Source organism: Pseudorasbora parva, chromosome 19, assembly GCF_024679245.1.
Source record: "Pseudorasbora parva isolate DD20220531a chromosome 19, ASM2467924v1, whole genome shotgun sequence".
Classification (NCBI taxonomy): Eukaryota; Metazoa; Chordata; class Actinopteri; order Cypriniformes; family Gobionidae; genus Pseudorasbora; species Pseudorasbora parva.
In genome coordinates, this window is record NC_090190.1 from 28,338,704 (window position 1) to 28,363,417 (window position 24,714).

General features: G+C 37.2%; 1 protein-coding gene across 1 annotated transcript; it reads left to right on the forward strand.

The window, feature by feature from the left end:
* The first annotated feature begins 3,681 nt into the window (after positions 1-3,681).
* Positions 3,682-23,908, forward strand: mrpl3 (mitochondrial ribosomal protein L3). The gene is made up of 10 exons (XM_067424999.1): positions 3,682-3,920; positions 4,350-4,528; positions 4,686-4,777; positions 7,506-7,604; positions 8,294-8,393; positions 8,546-8,606; positions 20,022-20,133; positions 22,507-22,584; positions 22,946-23,023; positions 23,521-23,908. Exons 1-10 carry the CDS (start codon positions 3,826-3,828, stop codon positions 23,662-23,664), a joined length of 1,038 nt encoding a protein of 345 aa, XP_067281100.1. The 5' UTR covers positions 3,682-3,825; the 3' UTR covers positions 23,665-23,908.
* The last annotated feature ends 806 nt before the right edge of the window (positions 23,909-24,714 follow it).

The following is a 24,714-nucleotide window of genomic DNA, read 5'->3' on the forward strand; positions in this document are numbered from 1 at the left end:
TTGATGTGTGCACACGTGTGCACATTCATGCGTCCAAATCTTTTTTTATTTCTTTTTTTGGCCATGTTTAGCGTGATAATCCAACTCTTTACCAGTGTAAATAAGTATAATAAAGTAATTATGTGGTAAACTTTTTAATGTAGTTGAAATCACTGAGTGCACCTTTAACGTGACAGTGGGATAGATTGCTTTCACTGCAACCAAACCAATCTGCAAGCACCTTTTGATCTGCCGTAACCTACATAAAAGAAAAGCCGAAAACTGGATAGTTCCTTGATATGCCAGAATTACTCAACTTGCATTCGTACATTAGTGCTGGATTTTCCTTCCTTCCTTCCTTCCTTCCTTCCTTCCTTCCTTCCTTCCTTCCTTCCTTCCTTCCTTCCTTCCTTCCTTCCTTCCTTCCTTCCTTCCTTCCTTCCTTCCTTCCTTCCTTCCTTCCTTCCTTCCTTCCTTCCTTCCTTCCTCCCTCCCTCCCTCCCTCCCTCCCTCCCTCCCTCCCTTCCTTCCTTCCTTCCTTCCTTCCTTCCTTCCTTCTTTTTTGGCTTGATATTATTACTTTATTTTTGGTGGACCTGCTATACAAGGGCTATATAGTCCAATATAGCATAATATTCCAATATGTAATAGTTTAGGAGGCAAGTGATTATCAGTTTTTGGCCAGTGCATGACCAATGCTCTATTAGTAAACACTGTTAGTCCTCTATAATCCGAAGTGCAACCATTTAATTGATTTATTTAATTTACCTACAAATAGTTTGGAGTCGGTCGATTTAAATATATATATATATATATATATATATATATATATATATATATATATATATATATATATATATATATAATATTTAATATACTTTATTCCTGCAGCAATCAGTGTCACATGATCCTTCAGAAATCCTTCTATATTCGGATTCAGTGATTAGAAATCTCAAAAGAACTGTGTTAATTTGAAATCTTTTATATTTTAAATGTCTTTACTGCCACTGATCAATTTAATAATATAAAAAAAACTGAATAAAAGTTTTTTTAAAATCTAATACAAATCTCACCGACCCCAAACTTTTGAATGGTAGTGTATTTATTTTTTAACTTATTTTTGATGTGAGGCCTTTACGACTTACAAATGTTACACACAATTAAGTGTATTGTATATAGCGCTATAAACGAATGAATATGTATTGGAAAGCATGTGGAATGGACTCAATTCTGTGAATACAGTATTTAGGGATTATTTGTTTTTGTTCTTTTCTACAGGTTTCTTGACATTGGTTTTACAGAATTTCTTAATCTAACATAATAAAGTCCCTTTCAGATGTTCGAGAATAGTAGCTGTGTATTTCTGGTGTTGTATTAGACACATTTCTCTTTTATGCATTTCTTTCTTTCATTCTCCCTTCTGTTCGGAGTGTGCGCGTGTGTATGCTTGCCTACTACAGCAACCAGGACTGTATTTTGCATGTTGCCAATAAAAAGAAATGTTTTTTCCCACTTTTTGTGTTTCAGCTTTTTGTTTTGATACAGATGTTCACTGAATGCACTTGCTCAGCATCACGTGAAACACACACAGACAGGTCTACCTTTAAGTCTACAATATTGTAATTCACTAAATGCTAATTTTAGACAGATGCTTGAATGTACAGGCTCTTTAACAGGCATCAGAAGACCTTGAGAAATGGAGTCCTGGAGGCGTGAGTCAGAGGAATCTTTGAAGTCTAAACACACAAACATGCACACACTCCTCTCTACACATGTACACAGCCTTTCATTTAGCTCCATCATGTTTAATTAAACACTCAGATCACCAGGACAAGACTAATGGATATCAGGAGAAAGAGAGATCTCCTTTTTCTTGTTAGTGATTTTGCATGTTTAATATTTTAATATTTAAAAAACATTATACAACAAAAGTGTGTGTGTGTGTGTGTGTGTGTGTGTGTGTGTGTGTGTGTGTGTGTGTGTGTGTGTATATATATATATATATATATGTTATATGTATATATATATTTATGTCCCCACAAAGATGGCAATATCCGAAATCCTTATCCTTGTGGGGACATTTTTAGGTCCCCATAAGGAAAACATCTTATAAATCACACAGAAGGAGTTTTTTTGAGAAAGTAAAAATGCAGAATGTTTCCTGTGATGGGTAGGTTTACGGGCAGGGGCAGTGTAAGGGGATAGGATGTACAGTTTGTACAGTATGAAATCCATTACGCCTATGGAAAGTCCCCATAAAACATGGAAACACGATGTGTGTGTGTGTGTGTGTGTATTTATACATTACATTACGTAATATTAACAATTTATTTGTTTTCATGATTTTAGCTCACACAATTTAGGATATTTTTAAAAATATATAATTAATATGTTAGTATGTTTTATTAGGTAACAGACTGGTTTATGTAAATTATGTTTATACTTGGCCATGTTAAGGCATTGTATGTCTATGAAATGACAGTTAAACTCACTTGACTTGACTGGCATCTGAGGCTGTGTAGGCTACCTCAACATACAAATTCAGATTTTTAGAAGTGAAAACAGCCGTTTAGACATCCAAAATCTTTGTATGGTCAGTTTATCCTGATGCCTGGAAAGAATCCCAGGCTGCTGCTGCTGCTGCAATATGTACATACTTAATTGTCCTCGGAGGCCTGAGTGTGAACATAAGTGGCAGCGGGCTGTACTGAGACACAGCCATCATAGTGGATGAGGCAGGTAGTAGAGTGGTTAAGGAAACTGCATGGTAGGTCAGAGGAAAATGCAACTGGCAGGTTGGAGGAAGAAGCAGCTGGTTGGTTGGGCTGGCAGAATGAAGGAAGTAGCAGCTGGTGGGACAGAGGGGCAGCTGAGTTGTGATTTGAGCTCGCAGTCTGCAACAGTACTGAGGTTTCAATGAAAACACGGTTGACAACAGCATGAGGTCCTATAAATCCTCACCCTCCTAATCTTCTACATCCTACAGCTTGTTTGTCTTTTCATTTGAAGTTAGCAATGTTTTAAATTATGACTAGTCTCTAAATGCATTCCACATATAAATACATGAGAAAATTTAATCTTCAAAGAACATATTTTGATTTTATTGTTTTGTTAGGAACATGATAGCATGCCACTGGGCCATTATAATAATTAGTAATATAAATATAAAAATATAAATAATACATTTAATAATAAAAAAATAATATAAAATTTGCAATAGTATAAAATGAAAGTTTGTACTACTGTTTAAGAGACTACAAAGACAGTAGGATATAACAAACCAACTGCTAGGATATAACAATTGCTTGATCATAACAAATTGATCTTATTTATAATTTTAAGAAACAAATTATTATTTTTTGTCTTTTTTCTTTTCATTTGATAGCCTAGTAGCCAATACAATTTATTGTTTAAAATATCAGATGATCATCCTTCTTCTGTAGGCTATAGTTAAGTTTGGGGTGTTTTAGAATCTATATTAATTCAATTTTATTATAAATCAACAAACCAGATAAGACTGAGGGAGACATGCAAACACTACTAACTAGAAATTACAACAGACCCTGTAAATGACAAACTCAAATACAATTTTTTTTCTCAACAACAACAATATAATAAAAACAGAATAACACACTCCTGATTGCTTATGGAACTAACCATTTAGAGGAACAATATTTTGAAGTGGGAGAGACCAGGGACCGTATTTCCGTGTAACACCGGAAGTTGAAGGAATGACATTCTACGACTACAGGACAAACACGAGACTGTCATGCTGAGTACAATGATGGAATCGGGCTGAATGTTTAAGCTGTTTTGTGTTGCCTGATAAGTTTGTGAATAGTAAAAATGTCAGCGCTGACTTGCAGGTTCATTAGTCTTGCTGATGGTTTGCTAAGAGGAGCGCCAGTAATCGTTTGTCGAACTGGAGCTGCGCTGCAGAGGTATTTGATTACAGTTATTAACGTTATAAACATAATATTATTATAAAATAATGTAGTACTTTGCTAAAGATCATGTAAATCTCACATATACTTTATATACTAATTTAATATTTTGATATCAAGTCATTTTTGGAGTTTTAAATGTTGTGCAAATACAGCAAATATTAATATTTAGGCTTATTAGTTCACATTTAACAATTTGCTAAAGATCATGTAAATCTCACATATACTTTATATACTAATTTAATATTTTGATATCAGTCATTTTTGGAGTTTTAAATGGTGTGAAAATACAGCAAATATTAATATTTAGACGTATTAGTTCACATTTAACAATTTATGTAGTCACACTGCCAGTTTTTTAATGTGATATTTACGTGAAAAGCGTGACAGTTTCCATCATGCCTCTGTTTTTTGTGTCTCCTGCAGAACTCCTGTCATTCAGTGTTTAAGGACGCATCGGACGAACACATGGTGGGATGAACACCTTACAGAAGATAATGCTTCCTTTCTGAAGAAGGTTGTTACAGATGAATACCAACAACTGACCACAGACAAACTCAACCCCCTCAAGGATGAGCCCTGGCCCAGACATAAGTGGGAGGAAGGTGGGTAAAGCAAGTCTGGAGAATGTGGGTGTCAGTTCCTCTCCAGTCCTAGGGGAGCCAGGCAGCTTGCTTGTGCTCAATTGAGTTGATAACATGGATGCTTGATTGCTACTTCGGTTTTTGTGGTTGTATTGATTTGTATTGTGCATCTTCTTAGGGAGTCGGAGAGTCGGTCTTGTGGCTATTAAACTCGGAATGATGCCTGTGTGGACCAAATCTGGAGAGAGAAACGTGGTGACCATGCTACAGGTAAAGAGGATCAAGTTCAAGGTCAATTAAATGCAGAGGAGATGACATCACTTCTATAGAGATCTTGTATATATAAGAGAAAAAAAAGTCTGTTCTGTTTCATGTTTAAAAGCCATTGCATTGCAAAGTGAAGTGAAAGTGAAAATTAATATTTATTCATTTCTTAAAGGTGCAGTGTGTAATAGTTATGAGGATGCCTATTATTTTACATTTTGCCACTGTGTGGTAGGCTTGGCTGTTCTGTGACTATGAACCATGCGAGAGTTATATGAGAGTATATGCCTATTATTTTTTTACTACCTTCGAGTGAGCCATTTCTATCTACATACACCACTGGTCCCTCTACAGTGATGTCACAATTTTGCGCGACATGTTTCTACAGTAGGTTCTAAACGGACAAACTTCGATCAGACTGCATTCCACTCCACGCAATTCCAAATTTCCCTAAGCACTTCCCCTCGGGGGGAATCCCTTCGTAATTTTGAAGTGCTTTCCACTTAGTGAAGTGGACGAGAAAAGTTTCATATGGACAGAGCCTCGCTCTGACCCTCGAGTCTTTTACTTATGTACACTTCAGGCAGCTCAGCTTCGTATCACAATTAGGGCTGTGTTGAAAAAATCGATTTACCAATTCTGAATCGATTTTCATATTAATTTCTAAAGATCGATCCGTAACTCAGAGAATCGATTTAATAATAGGTCTACATTTTCCCTGTGAATTTTAATTTGCCGCGTCATTGAATTCACGCATGCGCGCAACGTGTAAGGACATTAAACCAACGAACATGGCAGCTTTGAAAACTCCAGAACCGCCGCGGACAGAGAATACTAGAGTAGGTAAACAAACTCAAGCCAAAGCTCTCACTAAACCGCCGCCGCCGTGCTGAAGAAGAAGAATACGAGACAGAGAATACTAGAGTAAACTCGGGCTGCTGGATATGTCGAGAACGCGGCTTACATCACAGCGTCTCACTGCAGTGCGCGCTAACTGCCAAGGAAGTTGTAATGGCTGCCTTGTCATGACAGCATGAGACGCCCTCTCCACAGCTCGCGTTCGCAGATTAGAGCACTCTGGAAGGGGGATTGTTCTTTACAACCATCAATACTCCATTAATTTGCAGTTGAATGTCTATAATAACTGTATCAATATGTTGCATAACTACAGTCCTGTAATATTCAGGTAACAGCTGGAAATTCAAATGCTGTCTTAAAAACACTTATCTAAATCTCAAAGATCGGATCAAATAATGATAATCGATTCAAGATCTTGAGAATCGGAATCTAATCGATTCTTGAAATTTGAATCAAAACCCAGCCCTAATCACAATGCAACACGGTTGTGACGTCACCGCTGATCATGTTTAATTTACTCCTCAAACAACTCTAGAATATTTCAATTATTTTTAAAAACTTTTTAAACAACCCAAACACACATATATACATCTAGAATTTGCCATTAAACAATTTCGTAAAGGATAAAAGTAAATAATATATCAACTCTGTTGTGGATTTTAAGTGATCGAGGGCTTAGGACGTTCCAGTTCAGTCCATAGCAAAGGTTCTGCCAGTAGTGGGCACTCATGCAATGTAAGCAATGATGCACATCTGAGTGAACGAAACGGACGGAAGTTAGCGAGTGAAGGGCATAATAAAAACGAACTAGAACGCAGCATCGGACAACAACATCTTGGCCACATGTCAGTCACTGTGGCTTATCTATGTGCTTCCATCGCCGATTGTAGCCAATGAAAAGAGATTGAAAATAAAACGTAGAAATTCACTAGCCTACACTGAATGTAAAGTTCGTGTGGATAAACACGCACGGCAGCTACATTATCCAAATCAGACTCTAAATATTTGTCGCAGTCTAGTCTACAACAGGCCTGCATTTATGAGTAAGGCTATTCAAAAATCTCTAAAATAATATTACATGATTCAACCATTCAAAATGAAACTTTAAATGAACTTTATTGCAAACAGGCCATTTGTTTTTTTTAATTGAACGTAATCGACACTTATAGGCTATGCAGGCGTATAATGGCCTATTACAAATTATTTTACATTTTGTTTTATATAAATTGTATCTCAATTTTGATCAATTGTTTTATCGATTAATTGCATTGATTTAATAAATAATAGGAAAATATAGCATACAATGACATGGAGGCGCTGGTACCGCATGAACAACAGCTTAAATAAACAACTACTAGGGAAAAAAAAGCTTTAGGGGCAGCCCTATATCCATTTATTTCAGAAAGACCTATATTTGATCCAGCATGTCACAAAGGGCATTTCGGGTTGAGCGCGCAGCGCAGAGCAAAATGAGCTTCAGAAATGAACGGAATATTCAGAATGGCGCGCTCTATTCTGGAGGAACTAGCGTAATACTGCTCATTCTGTCTACGTTCACAGCAATTGTCACAAAATGACCTCATGTAAGTTTTAAAAACATAATTCAATATATAAATAATACCTGTTAATAACTTTTTTATTTGTTTAAAAACAATAGTGTACATATTTGGTTAAAATCGATTCCCTAGTTTCGTTTTTGAAACTTGTGTTGTGCAATTGATTTTCGAACGTAAAGTGGCAGCCCTACTGTCTAGTGTCTTAAAATTAATCTGAAAGTTCATTGATTGTTCTTATGAGATTAACTAACAAATACATATTTTAATCTTAATTTGATGTTAACCTGATTGTAATTTCATCATACTCAAATCTCTCTCAGGTGCAGGACTGTCATGTGGTGAAATATCTGTCTAAGGAAGAGTTTAATGGGCGCACAGCAGCTCTGATCGTGGGTGGAAAAAACGTCTCTCCGTTTCATGTGAGTAAGAAATGTCTTTTAACATTTTTCAATAAGACTGCTCTTATCTGCACACTCTCCCCCTTCTCTTCACCTTTCTGGCGATCCTTGACCTCTCTGAGGAAGAACAGGATAATAGACTAGAGCTGTCTGTTTCTGTGGAGAGAGAGTATAACAAGACCTGAAGAGCTCCTGGAGAAAAATTAATGAGCAGTACATATAGAGGTCACCTGTGTGTGTGTGTGTTAGGGAAAATTAAAATGAGAAACCAGGAATTCTTGTCTTCTCTTGCCTGTCTCTCACTTGTCTTTCTCCATTAGTTGAACTTTTGGTGCTAGGAAAAAAAAACATGAGCCGCTGGAGGGGAGGATTTTGTAAAACTTTTCAAATATAATGTTCTATGAAGTATTGTAATGGGAAAAAAAAGTTTGGTCAGTGCCCAATTTTTATTTTTTGGCAGTAAGCTACTGTGTGTCTAAGTGTCATATATTTGACAGCTGCCACAAAGTGCTGCTTGAAGTGTAATTGTCAATTGTCCTGACCTTCAGTCGGAGCCTTCAGTCTCTTTGCAGTCAATCAACTCCCAAAACACAGCAGAGCAGTTTGGGTTTAATGTATTCTCCTTTTCTTCTCCCTTTCTCCTTTTTTAAGGATTATAAAAGTTAGTATATCACTTAAAGCAACTGAAAGTCAATCTGTCTTTCTCTCAGAGGCCGGAGGGACATTTAGAGATTTTCCGGAATGCAGGAGTTCCTCCCAAACAGAAACTTACCACATTTTGTGTGACCGACAACGCCATCATCAAACCAGGTAACACTTTTTTCCAGAGAGAAAGAATAAAGTTGTTTCAGCTGTATCATTTGAATGACACGTTTGAGTAAATAAACCATATGATATTGTGTTTGTGGTTTTTGTTTTATTGTGTTTTTTTTTCTGTAATGTATTTTGTTCTGTTCATCTAGGCACTCCTCTCTATGCAGCTCACTTCCGTCCAGGACAATATGTGGATGTCACAGCGAAAACGTGAGTCAAATATAAACGCACATGCCTAGTACACCTTATTAGAGTTCTTCTTATCTTAAAAATGATGTCCCAGCTTAATATGCAGAGACTATTAAACTAAAAATAAACCATGTATAGATTCATCCCACCTTTAAACACTGGCTCTGTCAAAAAAAATACTGTGAAAAGTGAAACTGACTTGAAGGCCAAGTGTAGTACCTATTAGAGATCTGCACTCCCGCGGGAGTACCGCGGGACCTGTGGGACCCAACACAACCGAGTGCGGCGTGGGACAATATTTGATGGGTGATTGCGGGTGCGGGTGGCAAGATATTATTGTATTTTTACTGTATTTCTATGTTCTGAGTTCCTTTGTTCATGTTCATCCATTTAATTAAACGCAACAAAACATTTGTTTATTTTCCTTATACAGTGCCTTGCGAAAGTATTCAGCCCCCTTGAACTTTGCAACCTTTTGCCACATTTCAGGCTTCATACATAATGATATGAAACTGTAATTTTTTGTGAAGAATCAACAAGTGGGACAATCATGAAGTGGAACGAAATTTATTATATATTTTAAACTTTTTTAACAAATCAAAAACTGAAAAATTGGGCGTGCAAAATTATTCGACCCCCTTAAGTTAATACTTTGTAGCGCCACCTTTTGCTGCGATTACAGCTGTAAGTCGCTTGGGGTATGTCTCTATCAGTTTTGCACATCGAGAGACTGAAATTTTTGCCCATTCCTGCAGAACAGCTCAAGCTCAGTGAGGTTGGATGGAGAGCGTTTATGAACAGCAGTTTTCAGTTCTTTCCACAGATTCTCGATTTGATTCAGGTCTGGACTTTGACTTGGCCATTCTAACACCTGGATATGTTTATATTTGAACCATTCCATTGTAGATTTTGCTTTATGTTTTGGATCATTGTCTTTTTGGAAGACAAATCTCCGTCCCAGTCGCAGGTCTTTTGCAGACTCCATCAGGTTTTCTTCCAGAATGGTCCTATATTTGGCTCCATCCAGCTTCCCATCAATTTTAACCATCTTCCCTGTCCCTGCTGAAGAAAAGCAGCCCCAAACCATGATGCTGCCACCACCATGTTTGACAGTGGGGATGGTGTGTTCAGGGTGATGAGCTGTGTTGCTTTTACGCCAAACATAACGTTTTTGCTAAAAAGTTCCATTTTGGTTTAATCTGACTAGAGCACCTTCTTCCACGTTTGGTGTGTCTCCCAGGTGGCTTGTGGCAAACTTTAAACGACACTTTTTATGGATATCTTTAAGAAATGGCTTTCTTCTTGCCACTCTTCCATAAAGGCCAGATTTGTGCAGTATACGACTGATTGTTGTCCTATGGACAGAGTCTCCCACCTCAGCTGTAGATCTCTGCAGTTCATCCAGAGTGATCATGGGCCTCTTGGCTGTATCTCTGATCAGTCTTCTCCTTGTATGAGCTGAAAGTTTGGAGGGACGGCCGGGTCTTGGTAGATTTGCAGTGGTCTGATACTCCTTCCATTTCAATATTATCGCTTGCACAGTGCTCCTTGGGATGTTTAAAGCTTGGGAAATCTTTTTGTATCCAAATCCGGCTTTAAACTTCTCCACAACAGTATCTCGGACCTGCCTGGTGTGTTCCTTGTTCTTCAAGATGCTCTCTGCGCTTTAAACGGACCTCTGAGACTATCACAGTGCAGGTGCATTTATAAGGAGACTTGATTACACACAGGTGGATTCTATTTATCATCATTAGTCATTTAGGTCAACATTGGATCATTCAGAGATCCTCACTGAACTTCTGGAGAGAGTTTGCTGCACTGAAAGTAAAGGGGCCGAATAATTTTGCACGCCCAGTTTTTTAGTTTTTGATTTGTTAAAAAAGTTTGAAATATCCAATAAATTTCATTCCACTTCATGATTGTGTCCCACTTGTTGTTGATTTTTCACAAAATTACATATTTTTATATCTTTTTGTTTGAAGCCTGAAATGTGGCAAAAGGTGGCAAAGTTCAAGGGGGCCGAACACTTTTGCAAGGCACTGTATGTCCAGTTCTTTACTAAGCTACTTCCTATAGCTCAATAAACTCCCCACTGGAAGGGTTTCAGGACAAGCACGGCAGACACAACTCGAGTCACTTTGAGCTTTTATTGCGCGCACACACAATAATCATCCACAAACTAGGCATCGCTATGCTAGCCTACCTGCTGGATACTCGTGACACTATTTAGCTCGCTAGTTAGCTACCTATTTAGTTAGGTTGTAAACCTGCAACACTCACAAACAAAACACCAGAATGAATTAATGAAAAAACACAATCATGTGATGTTAATTTTTGATCTGAACTACTAGCAATGCCAGCTTCTAACACACTCACCGGCAAGGCGTACCAGTCCTGACTATCGATGGAATGAAAATGAAACTTAAAGGCGACGTTGGCGCACCGTGAATAATTAAGCATATATGGACAGAGTCTGGTGACCAGGAAAGATAATAAAACAACCCTGTAACCTAGCAAGATTATAACATATGAAATATAACATAAATGCCTGCATTTAGAATAATGCGATAAATGTACAAATGTACTAAATTACACTAATTTCCACGAATACACCAGAACATAATAGTATCCATGACTTGTTAAATATATCTCCATATATATATAATTATATATACATATTATATATACATAATATATATAATGTATATATATATATATATATATATAAACAATATTCACACCTACTGAAAAATTCAGTAGCAGGCAGAATATGCAATGTATTTAAAAAAAAATGCTTTTTACGTTTACCCGCGGTATTTTGTGGAGCGGGCGAAAATAATATATATTTCTGCGGGACAAAATCTTGCGGTTCTCTAGTACCTATACTTGAAATTTGTCCTCTGCATTTAACCCATCCAAGTTAGTGCAGACACATTAAGAATAGTGAACATACACAAACACTGCCTTCACGCTATTCAAAGTCAGTGGAGAGGGTTGGATTGGCAAAAGGTTGCAGGTTAGATTCTGAATACTGGCTTGAAATGACTGAGGTGCCTTTGAGCAAGTCACCCAATCGCACCCTAGGCACCACAGCAAAAAAATGTCTGTCCACTGTCCTCATTTTTTTTTTAGATCAACAGCTTATAAAAAAAGTTGTTCTGTGTTTTTTAGCTTGTTTGCGCTACACTAGGGATGAAACGGTATTGAAATTTCACATCATGGTTTTAGTGACCTAAATTATCATGGTTATCAATATTATTTTTGTTCAGATTAGATAAAGTGTTCAAAAAGAACCAAAGCACACACTGAAAATCAACACACACAAGTTTTATATTTGAAAATCAACAAACAACAAATAAATCAAGCAGATCTATACGCTTTTTAAAAGCAAGATTGTCCTTCCTTATATTGGCCTTCATTAGCACCACATAATGCATAAATAATACTTTGGTGTAAATATAATCTGTAACATGTCTATAAATATGTTCAAGCAATATTCTCATCAGTGTCTTATCAGCTATGGCACATTGAAATCTAGCATATTTTGTGTATGAACAGTATCCCAGTAAAATAAATCATATTCATATTTTAATATGGTTTGACACTTTATTTTATTAAATAACAAAAATCCAAAAGGTGTGCATTATACCCGACACCTAGATAAACACATTACAGTCAGTTTTATACAAACGCGCATACCAAAGTTGTATGTAACTTTAGAGATGGTCCCTAAATTTGCAAATCTCGAACGTCAAGCCAACTTTATGCCAGTCATATCAGATGCACTATGGTTCTGTGTTTGTTAAATACTGTGTTTGTTTTAAACTATTTTCAATGCTGAAATAGAACAAAAACATCTGTATGCTGAATGAATCTCCTGCGTACATCGCACGCTCATCTCTGCTTTGAGTGCAGATTACAGTAAGTGAGAGAACAACTCCGGCTAATCTGAATGCATCTGATTATTAGACATTGCATTCATTAACTCAATAGAAACGTGATAGGTTATAATGCGCAACGCAATAATAACAGATGGCTTTTGGGAAGCCTATAATAAGTTGTGTGTAATAAGGTGACTAGTGTGAGTGACTGTGTTCATGCCACAGCTGAAATACACCAAACAAACGGCGGGTGTTGATGTCAAGCTGATTATTATTCCTTAAATGTCACCCTAGTCGTGTCTGAACTTGTTTGTTTGTCTTTGGCTCAACCTTCACGTTATTATTTCCCAAATGTAGGTTTGGTATTGAGGTAAAGTCCACTTGCCTTGCGTTCGCAAACCTTTGCAGATTTGAAGCGTTTTCCCCTATTACAGCGACTTTCTTCTGGCATGTTCTGCTGCAGACGGGCTGACCAGAGCATCTTCAAATCATTTCCCCTCAGGACTTTTGTAAAAGCCAAAATATGGCCCCACCTCAGTTTTTGTCCTTTTAGAATGCTGGAAAATATTCCGGTGCTGTCACTGCCTTCTGTAATTTCTTCTCATTCCGAAAACAGCGCTGCGCGTGCCTAGACCAGACTGGATAGGATTTACCGCAAGTTTTCAAAACCGTGATAATCACTAATAATTGAATTTTAAACGATATTACTAATCGTCAGGACATTTTATCGTGGTTTATTTTGAAACCCGTGATCGTTTCATCCCTACTATACTCCTCCCTGTTACGGAACAGCTTTTGGTCATTCTGTTTTTTGTTATAAGTCAGAAATGACAAAGAGGCAGCTTCACGCAATACAAAGTCAATGGAGAGGATGGATATTGTTAGTGGATTTTGTTAGATATTATTGTTTTAGTTTTTAAAGTCAGCAAGCTCAATATTTACTTGGCGAAAAGAGAGACTGCATTTTACTAGCAGCAAAATACATAAATTCCTGCCACAAAAAGGGAAGAGTCGACCAAACAGTTATGCGTCCATTTACTTACACACACACAAACACACACACACACACACACACACACACACAAACTCTTATACACACACAAATATGCAAACACACACCACTAAATGTTAACCATTTATATTTTCATGCTCATTTAATTGCTTTGGCAATACAATGTACAATATGTCATGCCAATAAAGCTGTTTTGAATTTGATTAACTTAAATAAAGTTTTGCTGCAGAATTGTTTTTACACGCTGACTTAAATGGCATGAAAGGAAGATCCTTTTTTTCAAATGCTGTCACAAAGCTTGATTTACTGTTAATTTAGTCAGCGGAAGCGTGCATCCAACAAATGGAAGTTCTGGCTCTCTCTTTCTTTCTTTCTCTTGCCCCCCTCTTTTCCTCCATCCATTTAATTTGAAGAGCTTCATCTTCTCATCAAATAATGAGTGTGTGAATCTCAGGGTGTGACTGCGAGGGCCGGCTGAGAGTCACTTTAGGTTATTCTGCAGGAGATCAACCTGAGATTTCCTTTCTACACAGATTTACACTTGATTATATCCGAGAGAAAGGCATTTGGGAAACCACAGAGACAATTCCTCCAGCCTCTAGGGCATCGATAAAACCGCAGTAACTGTCCTTGGGAATTCACAGTAATCATTTTTCTATTTGAATAATAGAAAAAAAAAAACATACTTCTGAAATACTTTACAATATGTGCAGTCATGCATTTTAAAGGGTTCTTTTTTTAAGATGTAAAATAAGTTTCAGCTCAAATTACCCAGATCATTTAATCTACCATGCTGTTAGGGTCCCTTTTGGTTGCAAGCAAAATGCTTCTTTTGTGTGTATCTTTAAATGCAAATGAGCTGCTGCTCCCTACCCTGCTTTCCAAAAGAGGGTGGGGACTTTACAGATCATAAAGTTCATCAACAAACAAAACATGTTTGTTTTTGATCATCTGTATTGCTGTTACTCTTACTTGGCTTTCGAGTTTTTTGTCTATCTTGGAAGTTACTTATTAGGATGTTCTATTATCCTGGTCTTACCAGACTCTCGTACATTTCATTTTCTACAGAGAGTCTGGCTGCTCTCCACTTATCAGCATTTACTTCTGCGAAGGCGGGTACTCCGTTGAAGTTTAAAACTATTGGATCTGCCATAACCGATCGCTAATGTTTGGTCATGATGCAGGTCATTCGCCCTTCACCTGTTTCACTCATGGAAATCGATGGAAATCCGTCAAAATAAATGTGCAGACCACCTCAGTGTTAAACCTATAGGATAAAATCTAAAACTCGTGCATTAGGATTGTGATTTATTCATGCCACGGTGGACGTTTTGTGATCGGGAACGCGCTGCTCTGGTGGTCTGTAACATGATTGTATGCTGTAAATAAAATGTCATATGCTTGGTATGATAATAAATGTTTCTATAAATAACAGACAAGTTCAAATGTTTACGTGCTTAAATTTTAATTTGTTTGAGCGGTGATGAAATATATTGCTCTTGTAAATACTTGCCAACATTTTAATGAAAGTAAAAGTCTAGAAATGCATCCAAATAACAGCAAAGTGCAACCGCACGGTGCTATGCAGTGGTCAGAAATGATTATAAACAGTGAATTTTGAAGTGATATATTCTTAAAAACTCAGAGATGTGGATTCGGACCGCTATTACATCACCACACGACCTTGGTAATGGTCAAAAGCAGTAACGTTAATTAATTCGGTTAGTAAATAACTGACTAGCCCCTGTAACTTAAATGGCAATACCTTCCGACCCCACGAGGAACAATTACCGTCTGATTAGGGCTTCAGCCAACTCCTTCACCACTAACGGAGCGAGCTGGAAAATCAAACTTTTCCCGAATTCACCCTTTTGGGGAAGAGGGCCACCCACAAACCTCAGCAAAGATTGTTATTGTTTTGGCTTTAAAGGGGTACTTCACTGCTTTTTCATATTAAACTATGTTTAACTAAGACGAGTTGATACATACCTCTCTCGTCTCAGTAGGTGCACTTAATCTCTCTGACGCGCAGTGACATTCTGATAGCATTTAGCTTAGCCCACTAAGCCCAGTTCAGTCAGTATGGTACCAAACAGAGATCAAGTTAGAAGCCACCAAACACCTCCACGTTTTCCCTATTTAAATACAGTTACACGAATAGTTGAACGATCAATGGTGACATAAAATAAAACTTTTCTAAGTGGATTAAAAAGGAGAACTATAATATATGGCGTAATATCGTTTCTGAGAGTACTTTGACTCAGCGCAGTAAAAAGTCCTTGCTGAAACATCCTCCCTCACATCTCCCCCTTCCCCTGTTGACAGAAATGAGGGACGGAGGGGAGGAGGTTTCAGCCGGAAAATTTTAATTTGCTAATTAAATTTCATAATGGCTGTCAGGTGAAATGTAAAGTTAGTGTATTGGCTGAATATCTTGGTTGACTGACTGACTACATTTTGTATACAAAAAAGTAAAGACTATCTAAGGTCTCACAGTCCCACCCCTTGCTATTGCGCCAAATGGTTTAGTCCATCTGCACTCATATTGTGTATGTACGTTAGTTGAGAGCTAATTCAGGCTACCAAAAAAAGAAAGGAAAGACAGGAGAAGGAAAGAAAACAAAATGAGGGGAAACAATTGGTAACTGATTTCTCTGTTACACAGCGTATGTTGTGTGAGCAATCTCTTTCGCATCTTATTGCACTTAAACTGTCAAATACACACACAGTTCTCAATTTCAAATACACATTAAATTTTCAAACATATAGGACATAAACATGGCAGGCTCACTCTTGGAGGAGCTAAGCTAATAGGGCTGATTTCATTGCCAGTTGTAGGCGGGGCCTGTTACATAATTTGTGACATAACAATAAATATTTTTATGTGCACTAATGTTTTAATGAGGAGGCCAAGATGGCGCTGTGATAAGTGGACGCGTTCTTAACGTCTCGTCAGGAAATGTTGAAATGGGATGATTATATAGCCATTATAATATAGCCATTGCTATTTATGGAAGTGTAAGCGATTGCGCTCTTCACATTACCCTCCTTTTGCCAACTTATCTGTGGGCTGAGGGAAAAATAAACAAACTTCCAACATGACAGCACATGCGCCTATGTCAACTATGGAGTCTGTTTTAAATGCTGATGGAAACGATGACGTCATTTCCTCTGTGGAATTGATTTCATTGGATAATTTTAAGGAACATAACTGGTTCGATTCACGCCCAGATTTGAGTGATCTCCTTGCTACTCCCCTCCCTGAAACTCCCTTAACCTAAAATGGCACATACTAGGAGCGAAGTCTTCCGATGAAAGCAGATGGATTAATTTATTGTTACAGCAGGACAACTCAATCTTTACTATTTGTAATATTTATGGGTGTAATTCCAGATCTGCCAACAGGTCTCTCTTTTCTCAGATATCCTCTAAATTGAAAGACTTTTACTTACCAAGTACCCAGACTCTTTTGTGATTTTTGGCTGGGGATTTTACTGAATGCGTGGATGACACCTTTGACAGATTTCCTCCCAGAAGCACCGATAGCGTGCATTTAAATATTAATATTGTATCATTATTCGCAGAATTTTCTATTACAGACACATGGCTTTTATTCACCCTAAGCTGCAGGAATTCACTTGTTCTAATAATATGTCATCCCAATCGAGAATTGACCTCTTCTTGATTTCTTCCTCAGCTCTTCAATTTGTTCTTGATGTTTCTCATTCTTTCGCACACCTCTCAGATCATAAACAAATAACTCTAAAATTGTGTAGCAACACTGATAAAACTCCACGGCTCCAAGTTACATGGTTACTGGAAATTTAAGAATTCTCTCCTAAAAGATTCTTTCTTCAATGATGCTATTAAGAATTTGTTTTCAGTTATATTTTCTGAAAATTTTAGTGATGGATTATATAGCGAAATGGGATTTTTTTTTTAATATAAGGCTAGGCAGATAGCCATTAGTAAAGATTTAAATGCCTCTAAAAAAAAAAAAACCATGAACTCAAAATAAACACTTTATTGCGAAAAACAACATCTCGGGAGGAAGGAACTGCTTTTGAGAGAATTAAGTCTACAAATGGATCAAGCTTACTTGGATTTGGCTAGAGGGGTCTTTATAGCCATATGGCTAGAAGAAGTAGAGACTACCTCCAGTTTTTTTTTTTTGCATTAGAGAAGAGGAATTGCAGGAAAAATTAATTGACTGCTCTAAATATTAATGGTGTCAAGTGCACTGAACATAACTTAATCTCTAAGTTTATTACAAGCTTTTAAGGCAAACTTTACACTTCCGAATTTAGTAGGGATCATTGTAAGATTTTTGTCGAAACAATTAAAAACTATATTCCCACAATTGATAATGATTTTAAAGACCTTTGTGAGTCTACTTTAACAACTGGGGAAATTAAATCTGCACTCTTTTCTATGAAGAAAGGGAAATTCCCTGGTATTGACGGATATTCTGTCAAACAAAAAATCTAGTTGCCAGACAACAACTTAATTTTTCTAGTCGGATTAAGAAAACCAAAAATATTTTTGATAAGAGATCTATCTCTCTATGGTAGGGTTCTACTCTAAAGCAGAAGGTCTTTCTCGCAAAAACACAATATTCCTTGACTTTATATAGAAAAACTCATAAACTTTAAGCAGTAATTTCCAACAGTATAAGTGATGGGGGACTAGAAGTGTTAAATTATCATGACACCATTAATGTGTTTCAAATAAGATGGCTTAAACGATGTATAAAAAATCCAAATTCTAAGTGTTTTTTTGTTTTTTTTTAATTATATATTTATTAAAATTGGAGGCCTACAATTTATTTTATAATTTAATTAGTTGTATAATAAACTCCTGGTTAAACTGTCTAATTTCAAATTATCTAATTTCTTCTTGCATGGAAATTGTTACATCCACAATTTTTCACCACGCAAAACTCTTCTGTGGAATAATATGAATATAACTGTTGGGAACAAATCTCTTCCCCCCCACCCCCCAATTGGTTTAATAGAGGTTTAATTTATATACTTTCTTTAATTGACAATTTTATCCTATGAAACCTTTTTTTGACAGTTCATGACTTCACTATTATATATTATTCACTATTCCTTTTAAAGAATACAGTACCGTAATCAAAGCTATTCCCACAGGTCTTGTGTAACTGGTTAAGAGTCACATATTGTATAACCAGAAAGATACAAAGGAGTCAGCTTTGTTATTGAATGGCATTAGCATTTACGACAAGAAATGTAACAATAAACATATCCAGATTTTTCAGAAGAGACCAAATTCGCCCTAGAGGCAGATCTCATTAGGCTACACTAATTGACAATATCGACTGGAGAAAATCATGGTTGTTAGCTTATAAATATTTTGTTCCTAAGACCAAAGAAGTCCAATTTAAAATATGCCCGTTTTGCCTGCTTCTGTCGTTTTCTTTGCCCCCTCTGGATGAAAACACGCAGCTGACTCTGCAGCGAGTTGTGTTGACAGAGTTTAGTAATTTGGAGAAGAGAAAACTTCAGAATAATGTCACAGAGTTAATTCATGAAGTTGTGTAAAAAACTTTTTTTTTATTTTTATTACCATAATGGGGTACTGTGTACACACTGCAGGCACATAATTATGCTCAAAAACCATGTAAAAGGAAATTTTGCATAATGGGTCCCCTTTAAAGAAAATTACCACTAGTGTCACCAAATTAAATGGCATAAAATTATTGTTTTCAAACTGGTTTCCTTTCCATCTAAAATTGGCCAGACAAACGGATAGTCCTACCCCAAACTCATTGTCATTGGTCATTGGTTGATCCAATCTCAAGCAGGTTTGGATGTTCAAGAAAGCAATGATTGGATGGCCCCGCAGTGTTTTGGGTTAATCAAAAAAATACTTCTGTTTTCTATTTCTAAATAATACACTGAAATAGAATGATGTATTTTAACTGTGAAAAGAAATTGCGCGCATCACCTTTATTGAAGAGAGCCTTGCTTCATAGAGCTCTTGATTAGTCAAAGTGTATGAGTTGTCAGCCCTATTTCACGCCTGAGATCCTGCATATCTGCAGCTCCATTCCTCATATCTCTTATGTTGTTATATATATATATATATATATATATATATATATATATATATATATATATATATATATATATATATATATATGTATATAATGCAAGGAATATGTGAGGACAGACATGGCCAGCTGGTGGATTTCAGTACTGTCTGACTGAAGGGCTAAAAGTAATTATGTAATGGCACAGTATGTGTAAAATACTGTTTTTCCACATTGTCAGGGTGTGTACTTCCTCATACCTCAATTTATTCACATAATTATGTTTTTTTCCCCATATGATCGAATGTTGGTTTTAAATATTATAATACAACTTTTACACTAATATCAACATATTTGAATATTGTTGAATTTACCTGGTATATCTTACGTAGTATTTTATCTCTTATGTTGTTACACAGCATTTAATAACTGAATGTTCTTTTTACATATTTGCTTAATTACACTGTTGATCTTCTTTTTAATTGTAGAATTGGCAAGGGTTTTCAGGGAGTAATGAAGCGTTGGGGGTTCAAAGGCCAGCCAGCGTCCCATGGACAAACTAAAACGCACAGGAGGCCAGGCGCTCTGGGGCCGGGAGGGGTGAGTGTTTTTATCTCTTTACTTGTCACTTAATGCTAATAATTATCACCCAAATGTTTGGGGTCACAAAGATATTTTTTAAAGATATGACAGGATGACCGTGTCCAGATTTATCAGGTTCTGTGAAAGAATGGTTGGGAGGGAGGATGAAGAATATTTTTTTTGCACATGAATTGGCACCTCTAAATCCAAACCTTAAATTCATTGAAAGTCTTGGGATGTGCTGGAGTAGACTTTATAGAGTGCTTGACTTGATTAATACAAGATGTTGACCAAAATGTATGCACCTCTTGATGGAAATATCACACAATTTATTTCCATTGTTTTTATCGTTCATATTTATGACCGTAGTTTAGTACAGTACACTGATCCATTCAGAACGACTAGTGTTTAGTCTTCTAGTGTGACTAGTGTTCTGAATGGATCGTTGTATTGTAGTTATATGCAGTCAGGTCAAGGTGGTTGGTTTAGTTTTTTTTTTTTTTTTTTTTTTGCATCTCCTTGTGGTTTGGCTCAGTATTGCAACTTGACGTGTCTAAAATGTAAACAAGCTCTAAAAAGCTTGCTGTTGCACTGTACACATACTCTATACTGATTTTCACTTTAATCGTTTAATGCTTTTTTTCATGGATGCTTTTGTGTGCAAAAATGTATGAATTATATAGGCTTAAACGGATATATATATATATATACACACACACACACACACCTAAAGGATTATTAGGAACACCTGTTCAATTTATCATTAATGCAATTATCTAATCAACCAATCACATGGCAGTTGCTTCAATGCATTCAGGGGTGTGGTCCTGGTCAAGACAATCTCCTGAACTCCAAACTAAATGTCAGAATGGGAAAGAAAGGTGATTTAAGCAATTTTGAGCGTGGCATGGTTGTTGGTGCCAGACGGGCCAGTCTGAGTATTTCACAATCTGCTCAATTACTGGGATTTTAATGCACAACCATTTCTAGGGTTTACAAAGAATGGTGTGAGAAGGGAAAAACATCCAGTATGCTGCAGTCCTGTGAGCGAAAATGCCTTGTTGATGCTAGAGGTCAGAGGAGAATGGGCTGACTGATACAAACTGATAGAAGAGCAACTTTGACTGAAATAACCACTCGTTACAACCGAGGTATGCAGCAAAGCATTTGTGAAGCCACAACACACACAACCTTGAGGCGGATGGGCTACAAAAGCAGAAGACCCCGCAGGGTACCACTCATCTCCACTACAAATAGGAAAAAGAGGCTACAATTTGCACAAGCTCACCAAAATGTAAAGGTTGAAGACAGGAAAAATGTTGCCTGGTCTGATGGGTCTCGATTTCTGTTGAGACATTCAGATGGTAGAGTCAGAATTTGGCGTAAACAGAATGAGAACATGGATCCATCATGCCTTGTTACCACTGTGCAGGCTGCTGGTGGTGGTGTAATGGTGTGGGGGATGTTTTCGTGCCCTGGATGTGCATCCTACAAATCTCCATCAACTGCAAGATGCTATCCTATCAATATGGGCCAACATTTCTAAAGAATGCTTTCAACACCTTGTTGAATCAATGCCACGTAGAATTAAGGCAGTTTTGAAGGCGAAAGGGGGTCAAACACAGTATTAGTATGGTGTTCCTAATAATTATTTAGGTGAGCGAATATATATATGTGTGTATGTGTGTATATATATATAGAGAGAGAGAGAGAGAGAGAGAGAGAGAGAGAGATTATATATATATATATATATATATATATATATATATATATATATATATATATATATATATATATATAGCGATGTATGCTTAATTTGAGATTAATCACGTTTTAAATTTGATCATCTATTGACAGCCCCAATTCCAGTTTTCTGCAGGCTTAGCTGTTTTAAAATTAAAAGCAGTTTTCCGCTGTTAATGATCTTTAGTATCAGTTAATGCATAAAGATGAATTTTTTGTTGTAATAATGTAGATTGATGTCCAATATTGGCCTATATATTGTTTTTAAAATACAGTAGATGTAATTATGGATAACCAGTATCTAATAAAATTTCCATAGTGCATTTATCAATGCACTTTTATTTTTCTGTTGATCTTGTATGTTAATATATATGGTGGATCTGTAAAAAATGGAGGCTGTCGTTCAATTTTGATTGAACATTTTGTCACAGAGATGATCAGAACTGATTGAATTTCTTCTCAGAGACACAGTATATCCCTCTCACTGTAACTTTTTACATATTGAAGCACTTTCTCTGAGAGGTTTCACATCAGTCATATCAGATAGCCGCAACTGTCCCGTATGGTCTCTCGAGAGTTTAGCGTGACCTCAGTGTGCTCTTTGAATGGTTAATAGATGACTTAAGTAACTTGTCTCCTCGCTATCAGGATCCAGCAAAAGTTTTCAAAGGAAAGAAGATGCCAGGAAGGATGGGAAACATATATGACACTGTTCATGGATTGAAGGTACATTGAGGAGAGTGGACAAAATGCCTTTTTATATCTTTTATAGATGTTTGTGTCCAAATATGTTGCTCGGTGTGATGATTTGTCCATAATCCAAATGCATTTTCTGCTGATACGTCTTCTCTGCATTGCACTCTTCAGTTTGCTAGATTTAGGGTGGCATAAACACATTTTGTTGTATGTTTTGTGTACTCTGACAAATTGAATGAATTTATTACACATCGAAATGCACATTAAGCGCAATTTAAAAGCTGTACCATTATAATATCTTAGGAGGCACTACTGTAAAATAACCTGGTGTCAGAGTTTGAAAATGTGTGTGTGAGCGTTTGTAGTTTCACTATGGTCTTTTCTCTGGCAGATATGGAGGGTAAACACCAAGTATAACATCCTCTATGTCAACGGTTCAGTACCGGGTCACCGCAACTGTCTTGTCAAGGTAAAGCGCCTCGCACCTATTCAAACTCACAAGTATGCCAATTGTTATGCACTTGTCCTCAGGTAGCATATCTTTTTGAACGTCAAGGATTTTCTCAATCTTTGCTTTTATCTTCTCTGCTTCTGTTTTCACTTTAGGAAGCATTTAGCTAAAAAAAAAAAAAAAAAAAGAAAGTTGCATGCTGTACTGTCCATGCCATCACTATCACTGACCTTGGCACGCTAGCGCACACTCGAGCTGAGTGATTCATCTATATCAATGCACAGAGGCGTTTGTGTGTTCAAAGTGCATCAGTGAATCGATCATATGTAGTCAGCGTTTTTGTCTCATAGAGTTTGCTTACATGCACACTCAACTGAAAGTTGAAGTATCTCAAAGCTAGACTCATTCAGCAAATACAGAGTGCAGTAAAAAGAGTGCAGTAAATACAGCGTTATAATCTTGATAAAAAGGCTTCTCCAGTTGTCTAAACGTTGTGCTTGCATTTGCCCGATCAGGTCAGAGACACAGCTCTGCCCACTCGTTTTGAGAACAACAAGAGTCCGCCGTTCCCCACGTTTTTTGCTGATGGAGACGAAGAGCTCCCTGAAGACCTCTACGATGAGGACATGTTCCAGTTTGGGGAGCCCACGCCTGAATGAGGTTGTGATCCCACAAGTCTTCTTGCTTGCTCTGGTTTAAAGGACATGGGTATGACGTGACCCTTGATCAGGGTCTTTCATCTAGTGGATTCAGCCTTGCTGAGCTGAAAGACTTTTAAAGAAGGGATTTTGTCAAGTACACACAATATTCTGGTACAGAGGAAAGTCATACTTCTGTATTATAACTGGGTCATTTTAAACTGTCAAGCACAGTTGTGTATTTAAACAATAAACCCTGTTTGATATAATTATGCATTTCTTTTATTTTAATGTTATAGCAATATAACAAACACATACACACACACTATTGCCAAAATGTTTTAGATGTTTGCCTTTACATGCACATAAACTTTAATGACATCCCATTCTTAATCCATAGGGTTTAATATGGAGTTGGCCCATCCTTTGCAGCTATAACAGCTACAACTCTTCTGGGAAGGCTTTCCACAAGGTTTAGGAGAGTTTTTATGGGAATTTTTTACCATTCTAGAAGCGCATTTGTGAGGTCAGGCGCTGCTGTTGGCTCGCAGTCTCCGCTCTAATTCATCCCAAAGGTGTTCTATGAGGTTGAGGTCAGGACTCTGTGCAGGATAGTCAATTCCTTCACACCAAACTCGCTTATCCATGTCTTATTGGACCTTGCTTTGTGCATTGGTGCACAGTCATGTTGGAACAGGAAGGGGCCATCTTCAAACTGTTCCCACAAAGTTGGGGGCATAAAATTGTCCAAAATGTCTGGTATGCTGAAGCATTAAGATTTATTTCACTGGAACTAAGGGGCCAAGTCCAACCCCTGAAAAACAACCTCACACCATAATCCCCCCTCCAACAAACTTAACACTTGGCACAATGCATTCAGGCAAATATCGTTCTCCTGCCAAACTTAGACTCCCCCATCGAATTGCCAGACAGAAAAGCACGATTTGTCACTCCAGAGAACACATCTCCACTGCTCAAGAGTCCAGTGGCGGTGTATTTAACTCCACTGCATCCCACGCTTTGTATTGCACTTGGTGATTTAAGGCTTGGATGCAGCTGCTCGGCCGTGAA

Coding starts and splice junctions, on each gene's coding strand:
- mrpl3 (XM_067424999.1), top strand. CDS start 3,826: ATGTCAGCGCTGACTTGCAGGTTCATTAGTCTTGCTGATGGTTTGCTA. Junction 4,529..4,685: donor CAGACATAAGTGGGAGGAAG/GTGGGTAAAGCA, acceptor GCATCTTCTTAG/GGAGTCGGAGAGTCGGTCTT. Junction 4,778..7,505: donor ACGTGGTGACCATGCTACAG/GTAAAGAGGATC, acceptor AATCTCTCTCAG/GTGCAGGACTGTCATGTGGT.